The 10,834-nt window shown below is 38.0% G+C and overlaps 1 protein-coding gene across 1 annotated transcript; it reads right to left on the bottom strand.

Moving 5' to 3' along the window:
• Nucleotides 1-313: 313 nt before the first annotated feature.
• LOC121824752 (olfactory receptor 14J1-like) lies at nt 314-1,276 on the bottom strand. Its single transcript, XM_042266219.2, has one exon. The coding sequence runs from the start codon at nt 1,274-1,276 to the stop codon at nt 314-316; it is 963 nt and encodes a 320-aa protein (XP_042122153.1).
• Between the last annotated feature and the right edge of the window lie 9,558 nt (nt 1,277-10,834).

Raw genomic sequence — 10,834 nt, 5'->3', positions numbered from 1 at the left:
TTCTTATTATAATGTAACCATCAACATGCTTTCAAAGCCCATTTTAGGATTACTGGTAAGTTCACAGTTGCATCAATGTGCCAATGGGCTGGGAGAGTTAGGAGGAACTGGGTCTATATTTCTAGATTTTAATCATACTTTTTAGTAGCTTGAAAGAACAGTAAACTTAATGACATAGGTTAAAAGAATCATATCAAATTTTACTATGCAATGTGTTTATAATATACTTTATCTAGAAAATATCTTGGTATCCTTAATACTAAAACTAGTATATTCAAAATACTAAAAACACTGTGTCTGGTTTTAGTAGCCACTAACAAAAGAACAAAAATGATTTTTTCCCAATGAATTCTTCACTTAACAGTAACTTCCTTAAAGCTCCCTTCAAGGACTCATTCCTCAGACTGTAGATAACAGGGTTGAGTGTTGGGGGTAGTACTGTGTAAAAGATAGATAGAAGAAGATCTAAAGCAGTTGGAGACTCGGAAGTTGGGTTTAGATATGCACAGGAGCCTGTGGAAAGAAACAATGAGACAACAAAAAGGTGGGGCAGGCAGGTAGAGAAGACCTTAGACCGGCCCTCAGCAGAGGGCATCCTGAGAACTGTGGAGAATATGTGGACATAGGAGAGGACAATCCCAACAAAGCAGGCAAAGGCCATTGCAGACAGGAAACAAGACACTCCCATCACTCCAAGGTAATCATTAGAGCAGGAGAGCTTGAGCAACTGGGGGACATCACAGAAGAACTGGTGGATTATTTTGGGCCTGCAGAACCTGATAGAGGATATGGTTGCTATATACAAGGTTCCTGGGATACCACTGCTTAGCCATACAACTGTCACAGCCAACCTACACTTTCTGGGACACATGATGACCTCATAGTGCAGTGGAAAGCAAATGGCCACATAACGATCATACGACATCACTGTGAGAATGACCAATTCACCCCAGGCAAAATCTGTGAAGAAAAAAACCTGCAGCATGCACTGGCTATATGAAATGTATCCACTGCCTGCCAGGGAATTCTCAATATACTGGGGAACTGTGACAGAAAGGGATGAGAGGTCCAGAAGGGAAAGGTGCTTCAGGAAATAATACATTGGAGACTGGAGCTGCCGGTCCAGTGTGGTGATGGTGATAATGATGAAGTTACCTGCTGATCCCAATACGTATGTCACCAAGAAGAGCAAAGCATGCAATATCTGTAGCTCATGGTTGTCAGAGAACCCCATTAGGAGGAATCCACTCATTGTGGTTATATTTCTCACAAGCATCTTAGGACTAGAAATTGTGGTAGAAGCTGAAGAATAAAATGATATAATAAATGCAATATACAGATACTGAGGAATTATTTATTTCTTCATCAGTATTTATTTCAATAATTACCCTCTCAAATTATATATATATATATATATATCAATTTATATATATATCAATATCTCTCTCTCTCTCTCTCTCTATATATATATATATATATATATATATATAATCAAACCAGCTATACTCTAGTTGTTGGACAACTTAAGTAAGAACACATTTTTCTCATGTCAATGGAGCTCACACTATCTACTCATAAACCAGTAGTTACAGGTAAATGTACATGTGGTCCATCACTGGTTCTCTTAAGGAATGTAGCTGTGTTTGCCCTGTGAAAAAGCACTATTCCATTGCTACAATAAAAACCCATTACTTTTGTAATAGATGGGCTATGGATGAAAGATTTTTTAACATGGGACCTGTTATGTATAGACAGGACAGGGTACCATTTTAGCAGATGAAATAGGCATTTATAGGGAATATGCCAGGAATTAAATATAGCTTGGTTGTCCACTAGAAATAGCTATTTTCTTTAGCAAACAATACTGTCATTACAGAGAGTCTGTTATTGTAGAACCAACTGTAAAAATGAATAGATGTATTGCTCTTAAATAACCATGCAGCAGTTATTGAAATCAAGAACAGAAAAAAAACTTATGCAAGGGGAATACTCACATTCCACTCTCAATTTAGATATCCTATTTCATTTTATGGCATTTTTAGCATCTATTTGAACTGCTGTCCATAATAATAGCCTTCAGGTGTAGCCATCAAATAGTTACTAGCACTTACCAAAAAGCAAAGACAATTTCAAAGACACACAGTGAGTTCTTGAGGTGCTTTAAGATGTGGAGGAAAATGACCAACATCCAGTGACTAACTTCAATAAGAGACTGGAAAATTAAAGTCATTTATGTTTCAGATAGAAGAGAAGTCATATTTTAGTTCATGATCCTTTGCTTTGATATTTGAGGGGTTAAAAATAACCCATCATTCTCCCCTTGCAAGATGCATGTTTATGTCTGAGCGTTGATGAGAATTTAAAAGTGCCAGCTTTCTGCATGTTTTCTTTTTTCCATTAATGAGTTTTAGGCAAAAAGAACAGTCTTTTGAGGTTTTAAGTCCTGTGAAATATCACCATATATTTTCTTGTGTCTACTTATAATTCATATGCTTAGAATGCAATCACAGAATAAAATTTGAGGTCACCCTTTTCAATCTTGAGGCATCTTCCATGTAGTGGCATCTCTCTTGAGACAAAATAAACTCACTCCACTTCCCTTATATCTCTTTTGCAAAGAATGAACGTGATACCAAATCATTCCAAACCTACATCAAATTACTTGACAGGATGTTTGAGTTTGATTATGAAAATGGTTTTAGAGCCAAGCATGACATGAGAAAAAGAATCCCAGGAGCTGTAGCAGTACCGTGCTGAATTCAAACTGGTGTGGGCTTCATAAAAATTTCCTCCATCTAAAGGAAAATAAAACACTGTTTTTAAAAAAAAAAGCTAGATAACTTATTCCATATGATACAACTCTTGTGTCTTAAAGTCTCTTGTCTCCTGCTCTGTGTACCTCAGTCATAACGTTAATCCTTTTAGAATATCCTCATACTATGTGATTTCTTCAAAACCTCATGTCCTACAATAGAAATCAGTGCAAGCTAGAGATCTCACTTACGTTTCTCACAGTTTTCTTCTTTCCAAATTCTGCTTCTTTGATAGTATTTTTACTTGATGTTGGTAAAATGATAAACATGTCCATAATCATTGTTCATAATAAATTTTTATATTCATTTAATCTTAATATATTTTTTTTTTTTTTTTGGTTTTTCGAGACAGGGTTTCTCTGTGTAGCTTTGTGCCTTTCCTGGGACTCACTTGGTAGCCCAGGCTGGCCTCGAACTCACAGAGATCCGCCTGGCTCTGCCTCCCGAGTGCTGGGATTAAAGGCGTGCGCCACCACCGCCCGGCTAATCTTAATATTTTAATCTGGCAAATCATACAGTACACTGGGAGAGAACAAGGCTGAGTAATATTGATCATTCAATTTTGTCAGTTTGGAGTTAAGCATTTTAATAGGAAAAAAATAAGTTAGTTGCTTAAATAACAGAATTGGTATCTGAGCAATAAAAATTCAAATATATAAAAAAAGACACAGGGACAGGGTCACCATTACACTTAGCATGTTCATCTCAGGCTGTCTCTCTTGCTGACATCTGAGAGCTGTTGAAGAAGTGCTTTAATAGTTTACAGAATTGTCACAAATGCAAGAATGTAAAATGCTAACTTTTCTTATTCATTGGTCTCATATGGCCCCTTATTATGTCTATATGAATTTAAAATATTCTGTTTATTATCAGTAATGTATCCTTGCTTACTTGTTATATAGTCTTGCATTTCCAAACTAAGTAAGATTATAAGTTTGTGTTAGAATTTCCATAAAGTATTTACCTTTCCTCATCCAAATTTGTAAAAACTCACTCCAGAATGTCTTCTTGTGTGTGCAGCTCCCCAAGCTGTTCTGCACCTTCTGATATTTCTTGTCCACAATTGTAGATTTGAAACCATGTTATGTCCTTGGAGAGCAATTGTGTTGAGCTGCTTTTTTGTGGGGAGGGGTGTGTGTGCTCACACTATCTTCTGAAATGGAAGTTTGGACTTACACAAAGTTACTTTGTCCCTGTGCCACCTGGGACATGGAGCCGCTGAAATTTGAATTTTTCTACACAGCTGGTGAGGGATTTTGTGAGCTTGGGTTTTAGTGTTCTGGCTCAGTGGTTTTTAGTCCTTAGCAGACCTGTGAATTTCCCAGAGAGCTGGTTACAGCTGAGAACACTGGGCACTGCACTCAGTGTTTCTGATTTAGCCGTTGCTCGTAATAGCTCCCAGACCTGCTAGTCTGAACATAACAGGTGGAGAGCTACTGTGTAGCTAAACTGCATTTCTGAGAGGACAAAAAAAAAGTAAATATTCATGAAAATACTTGAATCTCTACAAAGTCTTTTGAAAATTTAGAAATCAGCTTTGATCTTTACCTTTCTCCTAGAAATTCTCTTTTAACACTTTTTTTAAATTGAATCTTTGGGTATTTCATATCATGTATCTCAATCCCACTCATTTCCCAGTCCTTCCATGTCTGCCCTCCACCCTAGCAACCTCCCCCCAGAAATAAAATAAAAATAAAAATCGAAAATTAAAATGTAGAAAAAGATAAGAAAAAAGCATCTCATCAACCCCTTTGGGCAATGACCTGCTCCTCTGTTAACCACAGCCTTCTCCCATATCAGTCTAGTCTCCAGTTCTGCTGTGTATGTGCCAGCCCGCTCCTCCTTCTTTCACATCTCCCCATCACATTTTCATTCATTGTAGTGGCACTGGGAACTGTGGTGTGTCACCCACTATACCCTTTTGTCTAAACAGCTTTACTTGCAAATATTCATTACAATGAGTTGTTGATCTGTTTCAAAGCCCCTGGCTTCTGTTGCAGCATCAACACTGGACCCTCACTGAGACTCCTCTCTGTTGTCCTGCTGTTGCCCTGAGTCATGGAGATCCTGTGGCTATGATTCTGCCAGTTCACCATTGCCCATGCCAGCTCCCATGTCCATGCCATTGTGGTTAGGTCTCCCACACCACCATGGCCAGCTCTCCCATGCCCACACCACCATCTTGTGGTGGCTGGTGAGGGATGGGGCCAGCTCTCCTTCACCCACACCATCAAAGTGTCTGGATGGGTTCAACTATGATGAGCAAGTTTGTGGTGGAGAGATGGGAGAGAAAAATGAGCTGTGCAGTGAATAGAGGTAGAACTGGAGAGGTGTAACACGAATTGTTAGAAGGTCTTATTGATAAAAACAAACCCGGAGCCAGGTATTTGGGTGACGCTGAAAGATCAGAGAAACAGAACAAGCCACAGCCAACCTCACCTAGCCAATTCCTCTGCTGATCTTGTTTCCTCAAACTGGAAGCCTCTGTGTCCTCATCCAGATGGATCTCAGCTGAACTGCTGCTAAAAGCTAAAACTTAAAAAGGCTCCAGTTCCTGGTCCTCATGCCTTATATACCTTTCTGCTTCCTGCCATCACTTCCTGGGATTAAAGGCATGTGTCACCATGCCTGGCTGTTTCCAGTGTGGCTTTAAACTCATAGAGATCCAGACAGATCTCTGCCTCCTGAATGCTAGGATTAAAAGCATGTGCTACCACTACCTAAACCTATGTTTAATATATTAACTGTTCTGTTCTCTGACTCCCAGATAAGTTTATTGGGGTGCACAATATATCAACCACAGGGAGGGTCAGCTGTGAAAAATAGGCTAATGTGTGTGGTCTGTGCTTCCACCAAAGGCCATGTCTGGGTCCATGGCCCTGCCACAGCCAAGTACTGTGTTGATATCCATGGCCTTTGTTCACAACAAAAGCCCTGTGGATGTTTGTGGTCTGGGTTCCTGCCGGAGGCCATGCTGATGTCAGAGGGACATGCTGAGCTGACCCCATGTCCCCTCACTTGCCACTGTACTCAGGAATTTCATGTTCTCAGAGCTATTTTGGTCATCAGTTATGACTACTCAGGATAGCAAAATGTCTAGGGAATCCTAGGATATATTTAGCAGAAATGCCTAAAATCCTTTACAAAAACTTTTAATTGAAAATAAAGTAAGCTCATGATACTGTTTAGGAAATTTTTAGTTCTCTTACCACTTTAATAATAGATACTATTAGCATTTTGCAGCAACAATGTATGACTGTTTCTACATATTGAAATAAAATTACTCCAAAAATTACTTCTAAACTGTATGATTACATACTCACTATTCATTTTAAAAAATATTTACTTATTTTCTTTTTTTAAATTAAACTATAATTACATAATTTCCCCCTTCCTTCTTGTTCCTCCAACTTCTCTATGTACCTCATCCCACTTTGCTCCCTCTGGAAATTATGACCTCTTTTTCCCTAGTTGTCATTGTTCACACATACACAGACAACTAAATATATAAATACAACTTTCTCAGTCTGTTAGATATTATTTGCATGTATATGATTTCAGGGCTCACCTCTTGGCTTTGGATAACTGACTGGGGAGTCCCTGGAGAGGACTATTTGTCCTGCTCTCAGGACTCCTTAGTTGCCTGTAGTTCTTTGTCTATGGATGGGTCTCTGTAGGATTTCCCTCCTCCATTTTAACATGCCTATTAGTATTGTAGCTCTTCAAGTCTTGTTTAGACAGCCCTATTATTGTATATCATGGGTAAAGGTTCTCTGTCATTTCTAGGAGACACACTCTTACAGCAGCTTTCCTGGTCCTCTGGCTCTTACTGTCTGTCTGCCCCCTATTCCATGGTAGTCCCTGAGCCTTAGGTGCAGGCATTGTGTTATAGATGTATCAACTGGGACTAGGGACCCCATCATCAGTTGTTCTATGTAGTTTGACCAGTTGTGTTTTTCTGTAATGGTCTCCTTTTGTTGCAAAGAGAAGTTTCTTTGATGAGAGTTGAGAGCTACACTTGTCTGTGGATATAGTAATAGTTATTTGGAATGCCATTAGGAATTATGCTAATTTAATAAAGTCTTCATAGCAGGTTCTTCCCCAAGACCCATGAATTCACCAGCCCTGGCTCGTTTGCTGGATTTTCAGTATCAGGCATGATTTTCCTCTTGTTGACTGGGCCTTCAAGTTCAACTAGAGAGCTGTTGATTATCACCAAGATATGAGTGTTAATGTTGTCACTTAGGATTAATGTGTCATGTTAGTTGTCCTTGTTGTTCATAGACATTGTAGCTAGATAGGACTGTTGTTTGCTTCCCTCCCTTGGAAGCTTGCACAACTCCTCCCCCAGAATGTGAAAGCTATCATAGGAAGCTTTAGGTCAGCTACAACTCAGATTCTCCAGGTATTGAGTCTGAAGTAAATATTGTCTTCAGTAATAGGGACTTACCTTCAGCCTCTGGGATGTAAACACGTGCAACAGCATAGCCCATACTATTTTAGGAGACTCCTGGGGTCCCCTGAGTAATGCCTGGGAAGGGGTTTTCTCATGCCTGGTATTGCAGTTTTTGTTAGATAGTCTGTGGCTCTTGAGGGAACTTTGTCAGGCCATGTAGGAAAACTTCATTAGAAATAAATATGCATGTACACAAAGACTTTTATGTATTGTACGTAATTTAGGTGAGTAAACAAGAATATAATCCCTTATGGCTTTATCACACCTCCTTTGTGTACTTTATCCTCCTCTGTTGTATGATATTTTGTTCGTGTTCTGACAAATAAAGCTTGCCTGGAGATCAGAGGGCAGAGCTAGCCAATAGATAACCATAGAGGCCAGGAAGTGGTAGTACACACTTTTAATTCCAGCACTTGGAGGAGGAAGCAGGAAGATCAGGAGTTCAAGGCCACCCTGGGCTACACAAGATTGAACCAGTTTAAAAGAGAAACATATCCTGGTGGTGGTGGTGCAGGCCTTTAATCCCAGCACCAGGGAGGTGGAGATAGGAATACAAGGCTGGTGGAGACAGGATCTCGGCTGGATTCGTCTGAGGATTTGTAGGGGTAAGAAGTCTCCCAGGGGCTGGCTGCTCTGCTTCTCTGATCTTTCAACTTTCACCCTAATATCTGGCTCTGGGTTTTTATTGTTAAGACTAATTAGGATCACACTACACTCCTCCCTTCCTTTCCTTCTGTAGTATAGTCATATTTTAAAGGCCATGTAGCATTTGGCCTGTACTACCCATCACACTTTGTAGGAAATTTTATTATTTGTAGACTTAAAAATTATGTTTGAATGTCTGTTCTGAACCAGGCTCCTTTTCAGTTTCTTTTCATTACAGATAACTTTAGTGAGTAGAGTTATTTTTTTATTTATTTTTAGTTTTTATTTATGTATATGTATGTATGTTTATGTGAGTGTGTGAATGCACATAAGTGTAATGCCTATGGTGCTGAGAAGAAGGCATTGGGATTCTTAGTGCTGGAGTTACAGGCAGGTGTGATGTGCTCTGTGTGGGCGCTGAATTCAAGTGCTTTTAACCACTGAGCAATCTCTTCAAACTCACCTAAGATGGCTTTATCCTAAATATGAAAATGTATAGGGACAAAAGTTGCTACAACCTGAAAAAGCACAAAGCCAGAGAACCTATGTCATTGATTCTGAATATTTTGATGAAGCTATGATAAGTAAATAGACCATGGGTGCTGAATGAAGATTAAATATTTAGAACAAAATCATATCAACCAGACAGATGATACATAAATTGTATTACATTAAACTGAGAATTTCCCTGTTTGAAATATGTGCTCTGTTTTGAAATTTGCTGATTGTTAATTTGTATGTTTATAATATTCTAAAAGTCCATGATAATTTTCATTCAGTATTTAAAATTCACTCTTATTTCATTAATCTTAGAAAATTTCAACTCCATATGCAATGAGACTAATAAGGGACATACTGTTAATTTAATGATAAAATACTATTTATAAAATGTGAGAAACATCTAAACTGGTATTTTTATTTCTTCTTTTTTTATAAATTTTTTTTTGTTTTATGTACATTGGTATTTTGCCTGCATGTATGTCTGTGTGAGGATGTCAGAACTTGGAGTTATAGATAGTTGTGAGCTGCCATGTGGGTGCTGGGAATTGAACCCTGGTCCTCTGGAAAAGCACTCAGTGCTCTTAACCACTGAGCCATCTCTCCAACCCCCTAAACTGGTATTTTTAATTTTTCCCTTTTAGTAAACATATATTCTTTTCTCATACTGTATTAGTTAGGGTTTCTTTTGCTGTGAAGAGGTACCATGACCATGGTAACTCTTATAAAGAAAAACATTTAATTGGAGTGGCTTACATTTTCAGAGGTTTTGTCCATTATTATTATGGTGCTACATGGTTGCATGCAGGCAGACATGGTGCTTCAGCTGAGAGTCCTACATCTTGACAAGTAGGCAACAGAAAGTGATCTTTTTCATTGGATGTGGTTTGATCCTTAAACTTTCTCAGCAAGCACTCTTTCTATTTTTAAATGGACATTTTATTTTAGTATATAACAAAACTAGCAAACAAAATACATGCCATTTTCCAATTTAGTGGTATTATGAAACTGCCTTTAAATATTTGTGTGTGTGTGTGTTTATGTGTTCTTTATGTCAATTTTCCTTAGGTGAAGCCATCAAATAATGACTTTTTGTTGATGACTGACTCCCAGGAAAGACACTGGCCATCAGAGACTGTGATTTCTTGGAGAAAGCTTTAATGTAAAGAATATATTATTTTAATGTAATTATTTATTTAATGTAAATTTTTATTTAATGTAAATTATTTATTTTATGTAAATTATTTATTTAATGTAAAGAATATATTATTTTAATGTAATTATTTATTTAATGTAAATTTTTTATTTAATGTAAATTTTTATTTAATGTAAATTTATTTAATGTAAAGAATATATTATTTAAATTAATAATTAATATTATTTTAAAACTCTTACATGGATCACATATGTGGCTTTTATTAACTTACTCATTTTCAGTAAGGTAAGCTTGATTGAATTATGTCCCTCTGTTCCAAGCTCCATTTAAAGAATTAAGGTACTCTTACTGGAATTCTGCCACCAGTCCACTAGCCAATTGTAAGGAGTGGTTTGGCCCAAAGGGTGGAGTTTTTAGTGGAGGGTATATGACCCAAATAAAAGGTGGAATGTGCACTGTCCTGGAAGCCCGCCCCTTATCCTTGTGATCCCTGCCTATGCCCTGGAACTTCCTGGGCATACATGGGGCAGTATGCAGTTGGGAGGGGCTTGGTCCTACCTCAACTGAATGTACCAGGCTTAGCTGTCCTCCTCATGGGAGAACTTACCCTGTTGGAAGAGGGGATGGGTCAGGGATAGGGGGAAAGTAGGGGTTGGGGGAGTGGGAGGAAGAATGAAACAGGAATCTGTGGTTGGTATGTAAAATGAATAAATTTTAAAAAAATGTAAAAAAAAATATAGCTGTTTATCAATGATTAAACTCAAAGGGAAACGGATGTAAAAGATAACTCTGTTCTGTCACAGTTTATCAATGATGACTAAAAGAGGAAGCGAAACACATGTCCAAAACCAAAAATGATATGATCTATGTTTTGGAACAACATGAATCTATCCCTGATTACTGGATTCTGCATAAATAAACATTCTGTCTCCTAGTCAGTCAGGCTTCAAGATTCTCATAACCACTCTGCCTGACTCACTTCCTCCTCATCAACACCTTACATGCTCCTGGGACCTGTCAAATTGCTAGGGCTGGCCCCAGGCATCTCTGTCTGTTTTTTATTTCTTTTATTTTCTCTGTCCATATGTATCTCTTCTGTCTCTCTTGATGCATTCTTTCTAACTTTCCTTCTATATATTTCCTCATGTTTTCCTTCTCTCATGTCTTTTTCCTTTACAGCTTATATACCCCAGTAGAATCGCTCAAGCAATATAAAAATTACAATATGGTTACAATCTATTTTTTAAGTGAATGATTACAATGAAT

This window comes from Peromyscus maniculatus, chromosome 21, assembly GCF_049852395.1.
Source record: "Peromyscus maniculatus bairdii isolate BWxNUB_F1_BW_parent chromosome 21, HU_Pman_BW_mat_3.1, whole genome shotgun sequence".
Lineage (NCBI taxonomy): Eukaryota > Metazoa > Chordata > Mammalia > Rodentia > Cricetidae > Peromyscus > Peromyscus maniculatus.
The sequence above is the reverse complement of the archived record's forward strand: the minus strand, read 5'-3'. Positions and strand labels throughout refer to the sequence as shown.